The following is a 24,599-nucleotide window of genomic DNA, read 5'->3' as shown; positions in this document are numbered from 1 at the left end:
TGAACTTTCATAACTTTCTATTGCAGACATACCAAATTAAACGCGTTTCTAAATAAAACTTTAACTACACACAGGTTTTTCAAAATATAATATCTTTCGTTATGTAAAACTAATTCTCACGTCGGTAATTAGCTAGATTCATTATTCCAAATCTATTGCAGTTATCAATTCTAAATTTAAAAAATTCCTGGAACGAAGTTTTTACACTTTCTATTAAAATATTTATAAATTCACGAATTAAAAAGATGCCCAGATGGAATAGACTTATTTCAATTCTTATTGATTCGAAAGTTATTTTGCCTCCAATATAGAGAAAAGCTTTTGTTTAAGTTCTTGATTCTCGATTCGATTCGATTCTTCCCGATGGCTGACATAAATACGCTAAGAGAAAGCAAGCTTACTGGCCACAAGAGTAAAAGTAACATCCTCCAATAAAAGGATGCCGCGAATTGCTAGGAAAAGATAACATAAAAATGCAATATTGCCCCGCGAATGTAAGTTGGATTGCTTACAAATTGGTCCATACATCCGTAATGCCTCGATCACTGTACCGCGTGTCTCCCTTATTGCGAAGAGACTTCGTAATTTCCATCGACGAATGGAGGGGCAAATGCGTATGGGAATCGCTGCAGGAAACGTCCTGGAGCTTATTAGTCCTTCACATTAATTTTCTTTCGTTTGCCGTTCGAGTTAGATGAAACGCTCGACCAAGGGAATCGACTCTACGCGTCGATTAGTCACGGCTATCTCCGATATTAAATTCTGAATCGTTTCCTTCGAATAATCTTTTTCCTTCTCGAAAAGTTAATCGCTCGATCAAATGTCTATCTTTTACGTTCGCTGATAGTTGAATTTTATGTGAATTTCAGATAAATAATAATGCCCGAGTGATATTAAATTTCACTATTTTTTGAACTGTTAATTGTTTCGCATTGAAAAATTAACATTAATGTTAGTTTTAATTATCAGGTTGATTCAAATATTCATTTCTCGATTCTTGGAACATTTTCTTTTATTTTAATAATATTATAAGTTCTCTTCATTCGCATTTCTCAAAATCGATCTCGATAAATGAAACAAGATGTGGAATAATAAACATTTTAATTAGAACATTTGATCCCCTTTTTCTCTACAAAAAAAAAGGGAGGAACGACAGCATTTTCCAATGAGCTTCATAAATGGACGCAGAAAATTTTAGAAACTTTAAGTTCTTTCCAGATCTGAAAGTATTGCTCGTATTACAGTCATATAATCAAGTAGACACAAGATCGTTCTTCATAAAACATTAAGAAACTTCTAATTCAAAACACAATCACAGGTCCCAACGCACTCAAAACTGCCCTTAACTATCTTCGAACATATCTATTCGTAACTATCGAGTGACGTTCCTTTATGAGCAATTTCCTGCAAGTTTAATTTCATAAAGAATTACTACACCAGTTCAATTATCTCCGTATTACACTTTCAAGGAACCAAAAACGGACAACATCCCATGTAAGAACATAAACTATTAATTCAATCTTCAATCAGTAAAACTGATGTTGATATAAGCACGATACAAGTACATACAAGATATAACACTCATGGAACTTACAAACTTATTCGCATATAACTAACATTTAATTGAACATCCTCCAACCTAACTCAATAACTATAAAAATGTGATTAATTGCGATCAACTATAAATTTAATAAAAATGTTCAAAATCTTAATATCAACACTAACAAGCTTGTCGACAAAACAAAACGTGCAAGGAGTTGTTCCTGCAATTCTTCTAATTCCAATAGTAAAAGTAGATTTCTGATGTAGTAGTATTCTAAATAAATACTAATCCAAAATCCTCCAAATCTTCAAAACCATTCGTTTCAACGTCAATAATACGACATCATTAATACTTACAGCCAATTTATTCCCAATGTATACACAATAGACATACACTTGACTAAATACTAATCCAAAAACCCACAACTCATTCAAATATCAACAGAACCTTCAAAAAACGCCACTTGGCCAATTAAAAACCAGCAGTCATCGCGACTGACCTCCACTCCACCAGTCGCGTATCAGAAATACCACGCGACATGTATACTCATCCAGACTTTCCAAAACTAATTCCGTCGTCACCGAATTTCAAGAACCAGACGGCTGCAGGTTGGAACATCTCGGAACGACGTCGATTTCATCGGGACGCGGTTCCATTATCAGCTATGCCTCGCGTCGTTCCGTGCGTGGCTCGATATTCCTGGCGACGTGTGCCAGGAATCCATCGGTTTCTTGATCCGTCTGTATATTTCGCGTTTCCCGATGGATCCTAGCTGCACACGTACGCGCGTCCGTTACCTCGGTCGTCGAAGGAAATTGCCGCGACCCAATACTAATGGATAATGGAATTATTGGTTACGGTCGGAGCTCGCCCTGGGGATGATCGTAATTCAATTGCTTCGATGTGTCCTGTGGACGTTTTGACAGGACGGATGTCCTAACAAGGAAACCGCCTCGGGATATCCTCGCGTATATATCTCTATTTCTTCATGTGTTGTGTCGACGTCGTTTGTATCCCGACATAACGTGGTGGAAAACCGTGACTGGGGGAAAAGTCGAACAACCGTGTTTCGAATTGGCCGTGGATAATGAGAAACTACAGTTCACCAGATTAAAAATAGAGAATTTTGAACGAGAGGTTGGGGGACGTTCATGAAAGTATTCGAATTTGTAGATACCTTTTACGAATATATTATGCGTGTTATGTGAAACATTCTGAATTCGATCTACATTTTTAGATTCCTTTCAAATTTTACCGATACAGTCATGATTATCTATCAGTCTTATTACAGAGTCTAATTAACCACTCGAATTTACGTACAATATCTTAGGCATCAAAATACCTGTACAATTTATTCAACAAGAGCCTCTTTACTTTCATTATCAACGTTGTTATCTAAATCACAAGCCCATAATTTCATGGTTAACAATCTGTGTCGAAACACTTGTAAATCAACTAAACGATCCTAAGTCTTCGCTCATCAAACATACAACGTGTATTCAGTTTTAATGCAAATTATATTCAACCTTCAATCTTAGACGAACCTTCACAATAAAAACGTTTGCAAATAAAATCCAATCCCAAATTATATCCCTTCAAGTAACAAAATTCTCCCTCAGAAAACCAGAACAATTTCTCCTTGCAAGTTAAGGTTTGTTTACCTTTATGCGCCATTACGCGTCGGTCCATGGCGATAGTTTCCATGGTGCAGCGTACCAATTCCCGAATCATCGTCCACTTAATCAGTAACTCACTCGTAAACTCGGTAACGATCAATGAACCAACTCATCCTCAATTTTACTGCAACCAATTAAATAATTAAGAAACGAATCGCGTTCGGTTAAGGCGGTGGAAGATCTGGTTTCTCGCATGCTCGGATGCTGACTGGAGAATTTGGCAGGGCACAGGGCTGGCCAAGGGCCCCGACAACAGGATATCAAAAGAATAGAAAGGACCTACCAGCGCGTTCTCCGATGGTGGGGGCAATTTTTATACGGAACCCCCACTTTTTCTCTTTTCTCTCTCTCTCTCTGTTGTCTCCCTTTTTCCTTTCTCCACACCCGGAAACCCCTTCGTCCTTTCGACTTTCTTCTAGGGGTGAAGAGTTTTTAACCCTGAACCTGGCATCGAAACGAACTTACCCCACAAAGGACTCAAAATGGCGGTGCCATACGTGTTTTTTTCGTTCTTCCATGTGGAAGACCCTTTCCCTTACGTACGTGGACCAGATGATGATGGGAAAAAAACGCTGGTCCATGGAGATAGAAGAAAAAATCGGACCTGGTTTGCGGATCATGCACGTCGAAGACTATATTCGAAATCTCGTTTTGTGTACCTTCGACCCGCCTATTTTTATGGAAGGAGGCTTTTCTTTTTATATCTTACTCGATGATCGTTTTCCCTTTTAAGGCTCCGGTTTTTCTTTAGGATACTCGAAATCGTTGGAAACGGGAGCGAACCTAACGGCCACTTGTTTTCGAATGGAAACGGGGTCATAGGTGTAGCAGAGGATTTATCGTAACACGGGACACAGGAAGTGGGAGGAATTCAGTATTATGCTGTAGGTTCGTGCTTGAAGCGATTTTCGAGTGTTCGTATGTTTGAATACCAAGAAATTGGGATTTAAGGAAAACAGTCACAGTTTTTTGTAAAGTAGATCAAGTTGTCTAGTCACATCGTATCATATTTTCTTCAGCTTAAAAAATATCCAATCTTCATATTATATTCATGTTAGAAATATTCAGAAATATCAAACTTTCAACATTAACATAACATTCGTAGAACGTACATCTTTTTCAAATATGAAATACATTGATGAGAGGATAAGATGACCTTACATTTCATATGCATAATACCCGCATAATATGATCGCGTAATAGTCATACCTATAGTAGTTTTGTAATACAACTCGCTAAACGATGCATATCTCCTTCCGTGTTTAAATAATCAATATCCAAAAAATCGACGTTACCCTCAAACAAGATTCAATTAATCAACATTCTATTCTATATTCGAAATTTCAAAACAGCAAATGCATTATCTCTGGATCAGGAATCCAAAGTGCACAGTATCCTGGCGAAACTTTCCATCTCGGTCCACCCACGCAGGTTCACCGTCTCTTATCGTCAACGTCTGCATTGTCCTCTGCTTGGCACGCTATCTAATCTCAGGGCATCGGCTCGAAAGCTCGAACGAGTCCTCCGGAAACGCGGCGTTTCTCACGTGTCACGGAACCGCTTTTCCTTCTGGCCGACGATCAGATATACGCACAAACGGGAGGTAGGGTTCTTATTCTTCTCACGACTGAGGAATCGCGTTCTAAGCAAGGTGGACCTGACCAAGGACGCGCGCATGAGCGAGAGGGAAAAGAAACGCCGTGTTTCAGAAATTTTAGACGGAACGAAATCCGTGAAAACGGGTTGACCAGTTTGGGAACAACATACGCTAGATTCACAGAAAATATACAGAGAAACAGCTAGAAAACTGCGAGCCACTCTCTGTCCCGCGGTCGGCCAGGCGGTTATGAGAAATATGAAATCTGGTTCTCACGGACTGTGAATGGGTACACCGCGGCGTATCTTTCTCTTTCTCGCCCGGTTTCCCACTCACGCACCGGGTTAGATCCTTCTCTCTGTATCGTCGCTCCACATGCGTATCGTGGGAGGATCTCCAGATCCCGGGGGTCCTTTGTACGCCTGGCCAGCAGGACATTGTCCATTGAGAAACGGCCAAACAGGTCCTAGAGAGCTGACCTGTACACCCGTCCCCTTTTCAACCGACCTCCTTCTTTCAAGAAAAACCCCTTTCCTTATTTTTTCATCAAAATAAATCATGTGAGTACAGTTATCCATGGTCCAGCTGGTCTTTCGAGTAGAGCGAATTGAAGCCATCGGATTAGGACCATATGCAGAAGTTTCATTTTTGTAACTGTCATGTGTTATATTCACTGACACAGTGTGTCAGATATTTTTCTTTTTCTTAAAGCAAATTGTACTTGGCTTTTTAGATTATTACGACGTCGCGGAGAATCATTTTCTTCTTAACTCTTCGCTAGCTCTTCTTTACGAATATTAGGACATTTAGAGAAAAAGGGTGAACCTGAGAAATTATTAGGAAATTATTAAACATTGAACTATAGAGAACGTATGTTTCAATCGTTTTAGTTAATTTTAATATTTGTATTATTAAGTTCTGTATGATATTTATATTAGATATTTTACGATGATATTCATATTAGCAATATTATTTAATACACTTACTGTAAATCATTCCATAAGTCAGATTTAAGTTTTTAACTGTTTAATTCATCCCGAATGTTTGCAATTAATTTTAGATGGTACATTTATGTAAGGATCGACGTATAATATAGCTCGTTCGTTATTTTGCTGTTGAAAAATGAAAAATATCGAAAGTTTCGAATAATTTTAATTCGACGTATTTTCTATCGTCGTATAAAGATCAGAATACACTTGACATATTTCTAAACATGGAATATATCCCAGCATTCTGTCACGTTTCTTCTCTCCCATGGAATCTCTGAATTCGCCCATGCGTGCCCTTTACCGCCAAGTTTTCACCTTTCGTGTGAGAATCGATGGCTTCTCGTCTCGTTTCGACACGGTGGCTCGAGAGTGCAATTACCAGGCTAGAAACAAGGGAAAAACGTGCTATGCAAGAAACGGCTTTCAGAGGAACGAGCTTTGTGCAACGTTTGCATAAAAAGCGTTTACAGTCGTTACCACCCTTTTGTATCGTATTTTTACAGGCAACCGAGGAACAAAAACGGATCGCGTTATTACAGGTGGAAAAAGGGAAACGATACCGAACAGTCGAAACGTGATGTACGATTGTCAGCTCCTTTTAGTGAATAGAAGTAACGAGCTCAGAAATTTTCTAACATTTTTATTACACCCTAAGTCTTTTACGCAATAATTAATCAACATATATATATATATATATTGTAGTATTGGTCAGTTGAAATATTACAGATTGTAGCTTATAAACCTCTCTTTTACAATTTTAGAATTTTAAGTAATATCGAATACTCAATGTGAAAACAGCATTTCTTTTTTAATATCATTTTCTTTGTTTACTATTTTCTAATGGGTAGATAACAGGACAAAAGTCTTGATTATCTTTTTTATTTTATATTTAATTTATAGTAAAACAATTTAAATTTTTCTCGCCTCTCTTATGTATTTACATATGTATCCTACATTCTCATTTACACGACGCGAAAACAGACGGTAAATAAAAAGAGTGTCATTTTTTAACAAACCACAGATAATCTAAAAATTAGTTTTCAATTAAAATGCTTTATCGCCTCTATTCTGTACAACAAGATATAGCATCACTCGTATTAGTATGGTATATTAACACCAGAAGTCTATAAATATTGCTCGAATTAACGAAAAAGCGATCACGAGATTATTCAATAAACAGTAAAACGAAATTTCTGTGCAATACAGTTTTCTTCGCTTAAGAATCATTATTTAAAATTTACTATTGGGAATTGCTATTTCTTCCGATTAAAATTACTACGTAAACTACGTCCTATGTACAACACATTACATTTGGCTGAAGACTTATTGCCAGGGGTAGTAGCAACTGGTTTGCCCGACGTGACGATCAGTTGGGAACAAACGGTGAGAAACGCGAAACGAGGAGATCGCCAACGCGACGAAATACCACGGATAGGTCTTTTGTATTGTCCGGTATCGTGACTGATTTTGCTGTCCCTTTCTTTCCTGGGCTCTGGTCGGTTCTCTTTCTTCGTTCTCCGGTGTTCCCCGGGTTTCTCCGGCTCTCTCGACGCTCCGCGGGGCCAGCGTCGGTTAATTAGAAAGTTCTGTGGTAAAGAGAGGAAAGAGGAGGCGGTCCGGGCGCCGCGGAGGTTTCGTTGTTACATTATTCAAAACGTCCCTCCCGCGAAACTCGCCGGGCGTGTGCCGCAAAACATCCAAATGCAAACTTTTGACAACGCGCGGACGCGGCAAGTGCCGAAGCATGTCACGCGAAATAATTAACGATCGCGCGAGGCGAATTTTCTCGAGCGAGAATTAACCAGCGAAGCTGGGATCGTTGGTTTTGGTGAGCGTGCGAAATGTTACGTTTCCGGGCCTCGTTGTCCTGTTGTTCGCCGAATTCGAACTGGTGGAACCCGAGTTTCCCAAAATGTTATCAGGTACTACATTCCTAACGCGAGTACGTGTATGTGCATGCTGTAACGCTTTCTGGTTGTTAACAGTTTACGTATCCCCTTGTGCTTTTGGGAGTTTAAAATAGTAAATGAGATTCTTGTAAGGATTTTTCGAGATAAAGTTACACAATGATGTACAAAAGTACAGATGAAACTTTGAACACGAGATTTTTTAATCAATTTGTAATTTGTAAATTATAACTTTCGAATTTTTGGAGTTTCAATATATACGTATATACAAACAACGGTAGAAAATTGTTCGTTGTTTTTAGATTTTTATAGGGAGTGAGGTAATTTTCTCTGTAAATTTTGTATTTAACCCTTGTGTAGATAGCCAAGATATAGCTCTTCCATAGTATTTCAAATTTTTCCATAAATTTCGTAAGAATAATTAATGAATGGTTATCCATGGTGGTTTTTGTGATATTTTTAAAAAATACAGTAGAAAAGTAAATAAAGAAATTAGTAAAAGAAACACAAAAGAACACATAGCAAAATATTATAGAAAATATCAAAAATGGTTGCTCGAGGTATAACGAAAGTATACTGAAGAGAAACGTTAGAGAAATTCTGATACTTTAGAATTAGAAATACGCTTGGTAGTCAGAACAGCGCGCAACAGCGAGGCCAGAGTTGAACTCGCCAGTGGTACAAAAAACCTGACCCCAGATTTCTTTTTTTCTCTACATCATCAGATCCAGTCTCTAACCCCCCGCGGATCGACCACGCAATTGGTCCAGCCCGGCGGCGGTCGATGAATTATCTCGAACCCGATCCCACTCTACCGGTTTGAACAGCGGGTTCGATTTTTTCGCGAGAAAAAAACCATCCCGCTGAGCAATTTTGTCGTGGCCGGCCAATTGGAAAGCAGCACGCGAAAACGGCCACGCCACTGGCGGATACCGGCCGACCGTTCCTCGTCTTCTTATTCGACTTCCGGATCGGCCGATGCAATGGCCGGACATGACTTCCAATGTCTGGTTCTTTAGCTCGTGTTGTTCCATTGTAAAGGGACGTTTCGTTTTGTCGTTTTCTAACTCTGCTACGGAACATTGAGTTTTTATGTCTAAGTTTTATTCTTCTTTCGAAATTCTTTAACTTGGAGTCAATTGTTACGATAAGAATTTTAATGTTTTGTAAAAAAAAAAATTTGTTGCAAAGTTGAAACGAGAAATTACCTACAGCAACACAACGATATTTTTATAATTTTTCTTCAGCTTAAGAATGTTTTTAGCGTGGAGAAACACGGTGATGATGATGACGACGAGGATATGATCTGGACGAAGATAATTCAAAGAACGTAATAGGATTAATGCTCCGTGCTTCGTAATAAAATTGACCGCAGAGATCTTTCAGCGCCTTCCAGGGCGTTCTTGACCTTTAAAATCCAAGTTTTCGTCCCTGGTCTGTGAACTATTTGCAAACAGTTCAATCAGATAAAATACTTTCTTCGTAAATACCACGTATCTACTCCGTTTACTATTCCCGTAGTATTTTTTCTTTCACTTTCTACAAATACCAAAAATATCGAATATTAAAAATTCACTTTATCCTAAAAATATTATAAATTCCGGAAAAATTAACTAATAATGAGGCAACTTTTTCCAAAAGGTACGTAAAAATTTGATTTTCTGAAATATTTATGTACCTATATTGTGACCAAAATATAATTTTTTAAACTCTGGTACATCCAAAATGTAACTTTCCAAACTGTATTATATACAAAATATATGCTTTCAACATATTCAAACACAATCTGCATCAATTTTCTCAATAATACAATGAATTCCAATAAACAAAAGGCGTATTACTCATTCTACGAATATAAGAACGTCCAGTTCTTGTAGAAAATTCCTTTACGGTCAGTCGTGTTTCGTTGAAGCAAATATCCTGCTATCCGGCCGAAAACAGCGTCTCGAATCGCCGTTTCCTCTTCCGGTGGACGCGCGACGAAGGACGTGAAATCGAGAGGTAAGATTTGCGTAAGCGGATGGGCGATCGTTAAGTGTTTCATCAGAATTCGGTTTAGACGTTTTTTGTACGGTTAATGGGTTGAATAGACGAGTTTACGTGTTTCAACATGGTCCATTTCTGGAGAGAAACATAATGAAGAAGAAAAGACTTATATAATAAAGCTATAATAGTCAGATTAGAGTATTGTTAAATTTTGAATAATTTTATTTTCTCTAATATTTACTTTGTTCAAGAATATAGAAAAGAATATCTTCATTCGATGACTCTTTTATTTTAGCAGACTATTATAGTTCTCTATATATTACTAACTTATGAAGTATGCAACATGTTAATTAAATCCAGTGACATTTTGAGTGAGCAGAAAAATTTCCCGAGGAAATTCACGATAAATTGTCAATGAAGAATATAATTACTATTTTTAAAAACTAAATTTGTTTCCAAATTATTTTAGATTGAAAGAAATCGAATTATGTTAAATATATTTTGAGGAAAATTTGTGTATTATAAAGATATCAAATAATGATTATAGAGTCGCATAATAAGTATATAATAGCCGGGATGTTTACAGCCATTACATATCAATAGCTAAGAATAAACGTTTAAATTGGGAACCGTTAGTTTCCCGAGTAAAATATTTATTACTCGGTCACTCGATAAGGGTTGAAACGTGTGTCTATCTTGATCTTCAACATCCACGTTGAACCTTCGAAATATATTGATATCCTAGAGTAATGTAGTCTCCCCGAAATAGGAAAGCTTATTACCTCGACAAGCCTATTTATAACAATAGATTTATTTTGGAAACAAAGCATTAATAGATTTATTTTCAATCCTCTTGAAATAACTGCCCTACACCGCGGAGATATTCGCACTCTCATAAGCGTTTCGGCAAATGTTTCTATACGTAAAGTATATTTAGAATATAAAATAGAATCAAATATTCGAACATTAAATATCCTAGCTCGAACTGTTCCACTCACTAACAAAACATTAATTCACAAATGAGCTTTATCTTATGCTTTATGAAGACTATTAATTATTTCTATCAGTAATATATAGAATTTAAAAATAATATCAATAATTGATTAAAACTTTTAAAAAAGAACTCATTTTATCGTCTACCTGTTTAATCAAAATATGCATTGCACTGTATATACATCGTAACGATTTCATGTATACCCAGTAAATGATACTGTATGATTCAATGACTTTATATCTCTAATGACGCAATGCATCTGATCGTACGATCCATCTGTTAGAAATATTACATAAACCTACTTTGTAAATTGTCACGTGAGATCGATCCCTCGTCTGCACCAAGCCTAACACAGCTCTCATTGTTGTCTATTTAATCACACGCTGTCAGGCTTTCAGTAAAGCGGCAGTCAAGTTATGTCCAAGTCTCGAAACGAGTAACTGACTCGCGACGTTCCAACCTTCTGACGATTCGAGTCATAACCGGCGGAAAATCTAAAAACGAGACTCCACTCTGTTCCCCTGAACTTGGCGTGTTCCTATTTATAGAAAGGCCCAGTCAGCGTGTGTACGCGCCACGTGGTTTACATACGCGTGCGTTCTTCTGGGATATTGGACTATAACGGGTGACCGACACTGGGGAAAACAGAAAATCGCCGCGGAAATGACTGGACTTTAATGCCGCCTGATTAGGTGATCCAAATCCTAATTAAAAACTTGGCTCTTTATTTTTCTCACTTTAAAGCATTCGATTCGTATAATAGATGGACATCGTCGTGATTGTCGGTTACAAGCTGATGGATAGTTGATTTACTGACGAGAAAATTCCTGGAGGAAAGCTGATCCCGAGAAACACTTTCTAAACATGAAAGTAATTATCTCGAGGACACGCATGATTAGTCAATCAAGCCCATCACCGCTTAATCTTCTCTTCCACAAGGTCAAGTATAGGAAAAAACAGAACTACTTGATCTTTAATATCTGTCGACGTTGTACCTATGAATTGGAAGGTTGCGTTTTGATCGTAAGAAGACAGATTGACCTTCGTTGCTCCCTGACAATTAAGTTGACACGGTCCAGGATGGTCCACGAGGGGTGAAACGCACCTTACTAGGTAAGGCGCTTCGAAGTGACCCTTGGTCAGGTAGGCGATCTTTCCCCCTTTTGGACAAGTGAACTAGCCGACAAAGCATGTAATAATACGAGTGGATTATCGCCCTGAAGGGTGTTCGCACCTTGGAAGGAGGGACTCGGACAATGCCGGACAATGGAGCAGGAAACCGACACCGCAAACAACATAAATTTTCTTTGGGCACCTCGCCATTATGCTCCACTCGGACATCTCCGTGTTCCATGGGTCAGACTGTCTTATTCTTTCCTGGATTCTCCCTTCTCTTTTTTACTGATGTGTACCGAAGGGACAAATAACAGGGTGATTTCTTCGAGAAGTAAGCAGGTTTTGAAAAAGCCTATTTCCAAGTGCTTGTAAGTCCATTATTGAAAGTCGAGCTGGATACCTCGGTATCCGTTACTCCGGTGTATAGGATGTTTAGGTACAGTGTAATGTATTGTGATTTGTTGTTGTGAGATGTACGTTTTCTTTTTGGAAGGTAAATGAGATTGATTTAGGAAATTATTTGTACAAATAAATACACTTGAATAATGAGAAATTCCCTAATAAAGAAATGTCAGACTTTACAAGTCAGTTTCACAAGCAAAGTGTTATTTCATTATCCTACTTGACAAAAATTTATGATATTACAAAAGGATAACTTATATAATATATAAATTATGAAATTTGTAAATTAATAAGTTGTTAGTTATATTATTAGCTAGTAAATTATCGTGCAAAGGAACCCTGGCTATTTAACTTTACTTTTATTACTACTAACTCTATAACCGTACTTTACTACTTACTAATTGTACTTTTCACCTCTTTTAAACAGCATCTGTATTCTTCATTATTGCACGAAAACTATTTGACAACACATCAAATATCCATGTATATACAACCGACCGACTCTCCAAATTGCCATTCTACTTCGTGTCAAAAGAAGACGAAGACACACGTTGCTCGAAACTCATCAAATAAAAATCATACATCCAATAAACTTTCCAATCTACACGACCGACCCAGTCATCTATCAATATTGCCCCAAACACTTCTTTCTTGAAACTTCACTCTGAAAAATCGATCGATAATTCAGACTCGATCAGAGCGACGAGGACGCGAAGCGATCTGTACACGGCTTCGCGGTCTTAACCCCGTTTTGAGGGATCCAGAGGCGGGGAGGCCAATAACCCAGGTCGTCGAGCTTCGCGAACGAACCCGACGACATCGTATTTCAGCCGAAATTGCCGAACGGCAGATTGGACGGACGATATACAGCCACGTTTCGGGAAAGATAGCGAGAAGTGGTATCGGCGTCGTTCTGTCCTGCTCCAGGAGGACAAGGATTTAAGGAAAGGATGGTTAATTAATTTCTTACTTCTTTTACTGGCCATTTCTTTCTCGTAGTCGATCTGATTAAAAATTACGGGAGAAAAACATAGTAAGTGACATTCTTCAAGTTTAATGGAGAGACAATTTCTTCGTCGATATGTTATCGATACAATTTTGTACTATCATTTCTGCTGTCTTTGTTCGATTTTACAATTAAATATATGTACGTATATCTGTTTTCCATTTTCTTGAATATGCTGAAAAATATTAAAAGTAATATAACATTGTGCTATTGGTTTATTACGTTAGTGGATTTATCAGATATTTCTAAAAGGCTTGTATTTTGGGATTTAACAAGTCTTCCTACCAACTATGTAAGTGAATTAAAATACTTCGTTTTAGCCATTAAGCTGGCCATCAAAATATGAAAATCAACATGGATAGACTTGTCACGTGTTTTCGTTGCGTTCGTCTCTTCAATTACATACATATTCTTCGAAGTAGTTTCACAGGATTGTCTTCAGGATGTACAAAAACCGTGAGCAGTGTTTAAACAATCGTGCGATCTGCAGTCGCTGTTAAGTGTATTTAGAAGTAAGAGTAACCGCGGGACGTTAATGTTCTGAGCTGTTATCTTATCAGTTGAACGTTTTCAGAAGACATCAGATACCTACTGGAAGCTTTTGATCGCTTAAGTGACTGTGATGTTATTTGTCCCATTCTTTCACGTTTCTTTTTGTTAAATTATGTGAAATAATTTGATTGTGACAGACTTGTACAACAGAGTTTTCCCTTGACGAACTTTAAATATACCTCGAACAAATTGTTATAGATAAAATTTTGGAAGAATGTTGTTGAAGTATTTCTGCAGTCTTCGTGTCTAAAGGGTTAATAATTCAGAGATAACAAAGCATAGTTGCACCTTGTCCAATAAAGATACGTAACCATCCTATTCACGTCCTCGATTCCAATTCGAAGATCTTTCCTCGAGGAACCAAGTTAACAGTTAACCAGACCATAGTCCCTCTCGACTATTACCTTAGGATTAAAACTTTCCGTGTAACGACGAGAACTCATTGACAACGAGAACCTTTGCTATCTAGTAGCGGACGTCAATGCGACATCGGACAGCGTCAGGTGGCGCCATCTATTCCACCCGCGTCTCTGATCGATTCCTCCATAAATATTCCACGAATTAAAACATATGAAAAAATCTCTCCACAATTAGCAAAAAGCTACTATACTACATTTATCCGTAGAAGCATCTAAAAACCTTGATTTACTGTCAATCGCCGTTATTTGTTATTCGCATTTGTTATAGCATTTATACACTAATTAATTAAGTTCAAATATATTAAGTTTCATATCATTTGTCGGTTACTTTCGTACAAAGAGAAAAATTTGACACTATGGAAACGGAACGTGGAAGCTAAAAGAAGAACTCTTCATTGGAAAAAAGATTATGCGCAAATACTTCTCGTAGCTGGTGTATAGTAAAAATTGAAAATTCTTGTGACAAGTTAACTTATCCTCTCCACTTAACAGATTTAAAATTCTCGTCTGAAACTTGCACGAGAAACGAACTCTTCTCTCGCAGCTGGAGCGGGATAGCGCGCGACAACTTTTCCTCACGGTCCATAAAAGATATCGCCATTAGCGAGACTCGTGTTACGGAGACTTTTTGCGTAGCTCGCGTGCTTCTGGGATCAAAAGTCGGGTTCCGCGTGGTCCCTGGCTGCACGACCGCGCGAGAGACTTCTTACCTGGCCACGTGCTGGGGCTCGGTGAGTAGATAGCGGTTCGTAGAACGACAAAGAGGGAACGTGAAGAAGAGAAACGGTAGGAGAGTCTCGACGAGGGAAAGGGTTCGCCACGCGCCCAAAGCACGAAAGGTTAATCTGAGAAATCAAATCAAAGTAGTTTTTTGTCGAGGCTCGAGGCGGTTGTTAGAAGAAGAAAGAAGGAGAAAGCGGCAGATTAGATTGGTTGATTTCTCGTGTTGAAGAAGGATAGGTGAAAGAAGCGATGTTGAAGGAAGAAGATCGAAGAAAGGGAAGGAGAAGGGCTTCCGACGGGCTGCATCAAAGACAATATTTAACGCGCTCGGCATAGAAAACGCCGCATATGCCGTGCACGTGCCGACAGGGGCGCGTAAAACTCACTTTGTTTGCTAAATAACATCCTCGAGAGTGCTTCGGACCCGATATCAAACTGAAACGACGCCCCAGCTTCGCAGGACGCCGCGCACCGAAGAGGTGTCCTGCTATGCGGGCGTAATTGCGTCAATTAGCGAGTCACGCTTTCCAACTACTGATAAAATTGCTTTCGCCGAGCGAAACGTCATTTCCTACCTGCGTCGTGATCAGTTTTTGCTCGCCGCGCCGAGTGAATTACTTTCGTATACTCAAGACGATAAGATATGAATGTATTTTATGGGCACATACGTGTGTGCCAATGATCAGAAATTTAATATCATTTTTGTATCTAACTAATTAGTACTGTACTTTTATATTCTTAATAATGTTAAGAACATAGCGATAAAAAGTCATTGAGCATAAAAATCTGAAAACTAAAAGTGCAAAATGGCGACAAGAAAGTAAGCAAATTGTAAAAGTGACCACGTCCATCATCTTAGTTTCAATGCTGATACAGCCTTCGAATTATTTACAATCTTGTTGCGCCTGCCATTCGTTAAAACGTTAAATTTCTCAACTTTGAGAAAAATACGGGAAGACTATCACATACTTCTTGCTCCTTTTAATTTCATACGAGAAATATTAATTTTCCTCGTAGTCAGGTTTTTTCCTAAACTTTAATGTGAATGGATTTAATAGGATTGATGAATTAACGATCGAATACGAGATTGAATTAAAAGAGTTTCGAAAATTGTTGCAAGGTTAAATCGTAAATTTGTTTATTAGTTGACTATTCTATTAACTTCTTCTTTTATTTGCAACTTCATTGTGGTTTCTGGAGAAAATATAATATTCGTATAATATAACACTAATATCACAGGTTTTAAGATGAGCAAACTAGAGAGGCATTTAATGTTGCCATCTAAGAACGCTAGATTCATTAAGCGTTATGTGTTAGAGCGTAGCTCGTTACTGTTTGTGCAGGTTTGTTAACAAGCAAGTTGCGTTGTAAGTACATACGGGATTATTGAATATATTTGTTGAGATCATAACTTAGAGATGATTAGAAGATTAGTTGGAACAATCTCAACTTCTACTCGTTTAGCTTCTACGTAGGAAACTTTATCCAAAAATTTAACTTGTGAATATAATTATTTATTTGACCTGTACCAAGAAATCAAATCCAAGCAAAATAGAACCGAAAATTTTCCTACTCAATTGTGGTATTAATTTTCCTATTAAATACATTGACCCTACGAAATCTACTTCCAATTCTACGTGTAAAGTTATATTGTCAAAAATGAATTCCTCTTAACATCTCTGCTCTCGCATCGATTATTTTTAAACTTCTGCTTAATATATTTCTTATCAAAGAAACCATTTACCCCGCCATGTACAAACTAAGAAGCTACGTTATCAGAAAATAATAAAACGAATATCTAAAACATTGACAACCTTTTCCTTTCTTTTTTTTATCGACTACCTGCACACGTAAGGCGATACAGTCCACAGGGAAGTGATAATTTACTGGCAATGCTGGCGATTCGTTCGTTACACGATTTTCCCCTGACTGTCGCCGATATTTCGCTCGATTCGACGTTGTTTTGTATTCAAACAACAGCTGCCTGTGCTCCTGTTCTTCGAACAGAAGCGTCACGGTCCCGTACAACGCCCGATATACGATTCCTATCTTAATTGGGAATTTGCTTATTCCGATAACGGGTCGCGCCATCGCGTTCACTTTAATCGTTGATCGCCGACCTGTGAAGAAATTTGTTCGAGGAAAGAAGAAAGAGAGAAAACGACCAGCGATTTCGAAAAACGATTTCCGTTCCCGAGATCGCAGCTGACAATTCCGCACGGCCGCTCCTGTTCGAAAATTTCCACTCGTCGCGTCGGGTACCGATAGTTGCGCAATTATTCATTTCAAGCATAAATCATACTGCATAAGCATAAATCATATTGACGCTTGAGAAAGAAACTTTTTAAGGAATCATAGTTTTAATTGACTGTGACTATAGTTGGGCAGCGAATAAGTAACTGTGAAGGTTCTTTTATTTAAAAAAAAGGAAAGAGAAAAAAGATCAGTCCGAATTTGAAGTTAAAATGTATTTTCGTAATGTTAACAAGTATCTGAAGATTTAGCAAAGCATAAAAGAATTGTCAGTCGATGAGAGATTACTTCTTTCTTGTTAAAATATTAAGAGGCTTCTTACTTATCGAAATAAAAATAGAACCGAGGCATAAAATTGGAAAAATTACAGCGGAGTTAAGACAGAAAATTCTCAACATTTTTCTCTTCTTCGCATCAAGAAAAATACGCGTACTTTAATCTCGCTACGTTCTTCCTTAATAATATTTTCCTACTAATAAATTTCCTTCAAGGAAAATATGACAGAATCGTTCTTCGGACGTGTGATTTCTTATTTCAATCCCTATGCTTTAATGCTTTCTTAAAACAAGAAAACATTCATGAAAACCTGTAGCAGAGTAAAAATAATCGAAAATTTATTTGTCAAGATTCGTAAAATACAAAATTATCGAAGCCGCTGTGGTAAATTGCAAAATAATTGTACAAGACGTTTACCGATCGAGGGCTGGGCGATCGCGTGATCTATTTACTTGATTACTCGTATGTAGGACAAGTTGGAAGGCGGATAATCGCGATGTAAACAGGAGTCGTAGATTCAAGCGCCGACAGGATAATCCGCATTTGCAAACAGAAATTTAAAGGTTGACCTCGCGATCGTCAAATCGAGCCCTCTCGAATCATCAGTCTCTAAGCTCTAAGACCGTTCGATCCTAAATTTCAATAACGCGAATTCACAAAATCAAGGTAGAAATTAAAAGAAACGTCGAGTGACGCGCGTTGAGACGAAATAGAACGGAAATTATCGCAATGGAAAGCGATCAGAGAAATTTTGACATTTCGACCAAGCAAACTGTCACGAAAGAAAATTATTTCGAGGTCTAATCGATCGGACTCACCTCTTGAAACGCACGCGATGCCGAAATCGTGTCGACCAATTCGCGAATTTCCTCGGATTCGGCATCACGCGACGCGTGCGTGTCCACGATCGACCACACACGTTATCGTCACCTTCGACAAACTCGTATCTCGCATAAAAGATATAGCGGATTCATTTCTCGAATAAAAACATGGTCGAGAACTGATCGAAAGCTTGTCATCCTCGTGCAGCTATTTCACAATTCCGATTCCATACATTCCAGACATGCGTACGTAGCTGATTTGCGAGCCATCCTCGCTCCACCTCTCACGCGCATATGTATACGTAGCGACCACTTTTCGACACTGACAGAAGCCCAGGTCACCGATGAAGGCACCAATCACGCTGACATTCTTCCTCCCCTCGAGAACTTAACATCTTCAACAGTATCAAACAACAAAACCACGATTCTACCTATAATACAAATGAATAAAACACACGGCGGCAGGTGTCCATGTCCAGCCATCCGTCTATCGTGACGATCCTGACTGACCGATCGAATTAGATACTCGATCGATCGATACTTTATAAGGTGGAACGAACGATTTCATAAGATGGAGCCGCGGGGTTAATCAGTGGAGAAATATTCCGGTATCTTTTCGCGGCGGCGTCATCGCGCGAACTAAAGAATATCGCAGTTGTAATTAAGAAAACGGAGCCGCCGCCGCCGCCACCGCCGCCGCTGCTGCTGCTCTCTCCGTGGGGGCGAGGGGGTGCAGAGAGCCGGTTCGAGGCGACGCGGGGTAGGGTGCGTTACCAACGGGGGTGCCGGCAGTGACGGGGGTGGAAAAGTCTGTGAAAAACGCGCGCATGACAATGCCGCCCCTCCTTATCCATCCCACCCCCTCGACTTGTTCTTTCTCCACCTCCGCCTTGGCCGACTCCTTCTTCTCCTCTCTTTCTCTGCAGCTCTTCTTTTTCCACCCTTGAAACTTACGAGGGTGGGGGTGTCGGGGACTAATTAAAAATTCAACCGGCGACGAGTTCTCCGAAGACGTTGGCCTGCTACCCCGCTTTTCCCGCCACCACCCCCGCCCGGTCTTCTCTCCATTCATTCATTCCTTCCCTTCCCTTTCTCCTTCTTTCGTCACGTTTCTTCGTAACGTCTCTCACTCTCTCTCTCTCTCTCTCTCTCTCTCGCGTCTTTCTAGACGTCCACGCCGCGCGTCTTTTATTTTTCTTAACCGTGGCCACGCGACCGCCACCGATTCTTCTTCCTTTTTCATCCCCCGTTGCTTCTTTTTTCTCTCCTCTTCTCGCAGCTGCTTTTAGTTTGCCCTTGCTACGAGAGGCGACAGGTTGCCCTTCTACCAGAGAGAGACGAGGAAGCAAATTGGACGAGATTCGAATAATTTCATGACTTTGAGTTTAGGAAATGTTTATAAAGATCGCGTCCCTAGCAGAAAGATGAAATCGGAATTATTTGGTGAATTCGAGATTGGAGAAGTGTGGATCGATTCAAGTGTTTGGGTTAAGGTTATCGTTAAGAATTAGGACAGCGGATTCGAGTTACACGATCGAGAACGATTTATGACCTCTCGGTCGGCAGGATTTCGAACACGTTTGGTTACATTGAGTCCTACAAACCGAGGATTTGTCGGCAAGAGGTTGTGACGGTGACAAGATCGCTTTTAAATTTCTTTTTCAATTTACTGGAAGGTGGAATGAACAGCCGAGCGATCTTTCAGTAATTCTATGAATCAGTTCAGAAATTGTTCGACTGTTTCGTCAATATTATCATTTAAAATTGATAATAGGAACCTTAAAATAGATTTCATAATACGTAGCTTTCAATGTAATTCTATAATAAGAGAAAAGACAGAACGTAAAAGCAAACTTAAACGCTACGGTTTATTCTAAATTACTTTAGGTTTAAAGATTTGCGAAATTGTATAAGACCGAATAGTGTTAGAGAACATAAACTTTTATACACTGTATTACCCTTTTCTACTTGCCAAATATAAAACACGAAGAATAAAGTAAAATATGTCAAATACAAAATAACTAAAGTTTTGATTTACTTTTACCGAATAGATACATTTTGCATATTTCGGTGCATGTTTTCGTCAAATTAAAGAAACGTCAATTTCTTGTAATTCACAAAGACAAGTTATATTCGCAAATTTTCCAGTAGCGAGCCAGCTATACACGTATCGAACACTAAACAGATGACAAATAGAGCATCTTCGATTTATAAGATTACGAGATCGACACCGAAAATCGCCAGAAAATTCAAACATTCTGCAATTAGAAATTAGAACGAATCTCACAAATGAAACTATTTAAAACTTTTAATTAGAGGAATCATGAATCATTGGAAAACCAATCATTCTTCTATTATTACAAATTAAAGGAAATTTCACATACGCGACACGGACAAATCGCAAATTATCGGAAACCCCAAATATTCTCCTGCGATCAAAGATTAAAACGAATCTCGCGAATCAAACCATATTGAATTCTCCGTTGACAAAACTACAAATCTTTTTTAAACGAAACTTCCAAATAAAGCTGGAAACGAAGCATGAAGGAGCGAAGAAGGTTCGTGGCAACGAGGAAAACTTCACACCAGGCTTTCAAGTTCAGGCGCGCGTCTTCGTCGCGCCGCGCAAAATCCAAAAATAATAACACGTTCGAAACGGAAACAATTACGGTTTCTGATCAAGCGACGGACGCTGACGAGTCTCGGCTTTCTAAATACAAATTGAATTTTGTTATTTTATTTCAAATCTACTCACCTTGCGCGATCCTGACCGCGGGCATTTTGATCCTCATGGTGACGTTCGTCGATTTTCGTGGCGCGTCGCACGATTTATGCCTCCGATCAACGGGTTTCCTTCGAACGTCCAGGACGGAAGGTAGTTCCGCGATCGAAATGCTCGTCCTTCGATCGTCTTGGCCGATATTCTACGCGATTCCAACGAATCTTCCACACACTTCTTATTTTCAAATTTGCTTGGTATTTTTTTTTTTTTTTAACTGTGAGTTGTTGAAGAAAAGGGGGAGGTGAGGACTACGCTGGAAGGAAGACGGTTCCTTCGAGCAGAATCAAAGTAAATTCGTCAACACCTTCTGTCCTCCTCCCCCTCACCTCCGCCCCGCGGTGTTGCTTCGTTGAAACGAGTCCATCCGACGTTTCACCTGTTTCCACCTTGAACAACTTTTCACTTCCTTCCTCTGTTCCTCGAGTCTTTCGATCCTGGTCGATCGACCCTCGCGATAAACCCCCCTTTTGAATCACTCTTTCTTTTTTTCCTCTTTTCCTCTCCGTTAAATTTATTCTCGATTATCTCGAATATATTCTCGTTGAAGATTTTCTGTTCTATTTACCGTCCGATCGTCTGGTGCACCTGGCCGCGACGACGACGGAACTGACAGTCGGCCGGGACGCACTTCTTCGTCAACTAATGTTCGTCCTCATCGTGTTCCTCGGCTGGCGTTCAGCGCGGCGCGTTCGCGAGAAACGACACACGTCGCGGCGCACATATATGCGATCACACAGACGTGGAACGAACAGAGCACGAACCAAGGTGTTTAATCGCGATCGACACTTCGGGGAAAACAGAAGCAAAAACCTGGAGACTTTCTGTCGCGCACAGGTGCTTCGCCGGCACCGTCGCGATTCACTGTCGATTCCAGTCAGCCGAATTTTTCCCAGAAAACTGGCACCGTCGCAGGAATTTCACCTCGTGGAAGTTATATCTCTGGTAAACAGAGTCACCGCAACAGTGTCGCGGCCAGCTGTGGCCCGTCGCGCGTTGTCCAATAGTCACACGCTATCACTAATTATACCAACAATCCCATCCTTCTTCTGTTGTCATTCACCTCTCTTTTCCTCTTCACCTTTCCTCTCACCGAAATATTATAAGAGTATCGGAACAATCAGAAGCAAAACCGATATGAAACAAACAAAACAAGTGCGCCTTAAGATCAACGTAACTGTCGCTCCTTCGACTGACGTAACACGCTTCACACACATTGGTCCTCCTCCTTCTCGGTCTCTTCTTTCTTATTCTTACAATGGGCTCTAAAAAGCGCGCCAGACGACACACGCGTATTTCAACTGAATTTTCATCGGCTTCGGTAACATCTTCCTGTAACTATCACGAAGATCGTAATACAAAACACTCTGCTGTTGCTGGTCTCACGTCCTTCCGGTTTGAAACATGTACAAGACGAACAACAACGTGCTATTCCTTTCTGGACGGTTCGTCAAACGCGTGTCCTTCTGGTCGGCGTACTTTTGGACGTTCTCGACGAGGTTCTTGCCGACGAGGTTGTCTCGGCGTGTGGGCTGACGCGCGGATGTCGAATGCCTGATGCCGGCGTGGACCAGAGCGACGATGGTCCAGCATGGGTCGTATCTCTGAGTGGACTGTGCCGGACGGTGCGCCTAGTCGTGCCGTGCGGGACCTGATGTCTCGGGCACTGTGCTCACTTCGGACGCGCTCGGTTCGCCTCGGCGCCGAGACCGGACACCCCACGCGCTCTCGGGGTAGTTTTCACCCCCGTGGTGGGGGTAACACGGCTCCCCCTCTTTGTCGTTCCTCACTGGCCGTGCACGAGGCTCTCGCTCGCCCGATCACTCTCTCTGTCTGGCGACCGGCATCTGTTCTCTCTCCACTCTGTACACTCTCTCGTGTGTTCTCCCTTCTCTCGCAAGCGTGCAAGTTACACGCGCGCGGACTAGACTGGTGTGTATACTCGTGCGCGTACCATAGCCTCGTCTCTGTCCGCTACGCGTCGCTCCTTCTCCAAGCTGCCGTTCCCCGTGTCCGCCTCGAAATCGTTCGTCTCTGTCCCGATCGAGACGACTGACTCGCGCGCGACCCGACTCGACAGTCTCGCGACGGGACGCGGGATCGCGCGGATACGCATCGTTTCGCAGGGTTGACTTTCTTTCTTTGTTTTTTTGCCCATTGGAACGTTGATTCTTAAAATACATTATTGACGGAAGATGTGTATCGATGTTTTAAATTTTTTATACGTTGACGACAGAACACGTGGATCGACGTTCTCCAGTTTATTTGATATGACATACGTATTTGCCAAAAATGTACGGGAACCGGGTTAACATTTACGTTGCGATATACCGTTAACAATATGTTGGAAGCTTTGCTTTCATTGGCCCTTTCTATTGGAAGTTTGGTTTGAGGTGAAAATTGCAAAAGCAAGTTGGAGGGTTTGCAGCAATAAGGACGTGCTTTTAATATGAAGATCATGGACAATAAACGTGATTGGCTCGTTTTTCTAGATTTTCATTGTTTTAGTACCGTTTAATTTTAATCGACCTCGAGTTGGTTTTTAGTTATTAACACGATTTACTGTCAAATGCAGCTGCTTCGTTATTGCAACCTGCTTTTTCAATTGATTTCAGACGTTTCTTCGCTAGCCACTAAACTATGGTTACCGTGGATGTGTGAACACTGTCGTACTGTCATTTTGAGAGATTGAAAACATTTGAACATGCAATGTAACGACCCTCGTAAAAATCTATATGAACAGAAAAATAACTTATAGAGAAGCAGTTCGGAAATTCAGTACATTGGCAACAATGTACTGAATGTTTTGAAGCTAAACGCGCGCTTCTTTCATAGTCTTCAAAATTCTCAGTATATTTGTCACAATGAAATTTTAAAATTTACAAAATTGTAGTTGATCGATTTGGCCTCTGAGAAACTCGTGTTTAAGCGTTTCAGAAACCGTATTGATTAACTCCATAGATTAAAAAATACAAAAAAGTAGAGATGTTGCAAATACTATTTTTTATATTTATCTTAGAATCGTTCACCATCATTATACCGTGATTTATTTCGTCCTGCTGCGACAAACGAACTTGTGCAGCTAAGTCGTTTTTTCCTTCGGAATTAAATATTAATTATATATGTACTTCTAATGAAATTAACTAAATGATAAAAATGTAGTTGATCAGAGTCTGGCTTCAGAAAAGCTCCTTTGATTGTTGCGACATATTCATTAAAATTTTAGTTCGTCAGAAAACGCGTGCACAGTGACCAAAGATTTAGTCGGTAAGAAACGATGCGATTAACACTGGCCAGGCGTTTAAATTACCAGAGTAATTTCCACGCGTGTTAATGCCGGCCTGGAGAGGTGCCAGGCTTTTGTTGACGGTTGGTGTCACATTTGTTATGCTCACGTTACCTGCGCTAAATTTCACAGCCACATTTTCACAGTAGGTATCCTTCTAACAGCATCCTTACCCTTAAGTTGTATCTTTTTGTTCAAGTTCCTCATTTTTCTTTTTTCCGTCTCTTTCTTTTAAGGTGGATGAAACGATTCGTTGACACGATTCAATCGCCGG

At 39.8% G+C, this 24,599-nt stretch overlaps 1 protein-coding gene and 1 long non-coding RNA gene across 2 annotated transcripts in view; both read right to left on the bottom strand.

Annotated features, from left to right (window-relative positions):
• LOC126927032 (B-cell lymphoma/leukemia 11A) overlaps positions 1 to 22,778 on the bottom strand; it is a 47,810-nt gene extending 25,032 nt beyond the window's left edge. The window contains exon 1 of the mRNA XM_050743342.1: positions 21,016 to 22,778. Within this exon, the coding sequence (XP_050599299.1) occupies positions 21,016 to 21,052 (37 nt within the window). The 5' untranslated portion in view covers positions 21,053 to 22,778. The remainder of the gene's footprint in view (positions 1 to 21,015) is intronic.
• On the bottom strand, positions 3,565 to 9,350 carry LOC126927372 (uncharacterized). Its single transcript, XR_007715425.1, has 2 exons — positions 5,803 to 9,350; positions 3,565 to 5,641 (listed from the first exon to the last, which is right to left on the bottom strand). It is a non-coding gene; the product is annotated as an uncharacterized LOC126927372 (long non-coding RNA).
• Positions 22,779 to 24,599: the final 1,821 nt, after the last annotated feature.

Source organism: Bombus affinis, chromosome 2 (genome assembly GCF_024516045.1).
Source record: "Bombus affinis isolate iyBomAffi1 chromosome 2, iyBomAffi1.2, whole genome shotgun sequence".
Lineage (NCBI taxonomy): Eukaryota > Metazoa > Arthropoda > Insecta > Hymenoptera > Apidae > Bombus > Bombus affinis.
The sequence above is the reverse complement of the archived record's forward strand: the minus strand, read 5'-3'. Positions and strand labels throughout refer to the sequence as shown.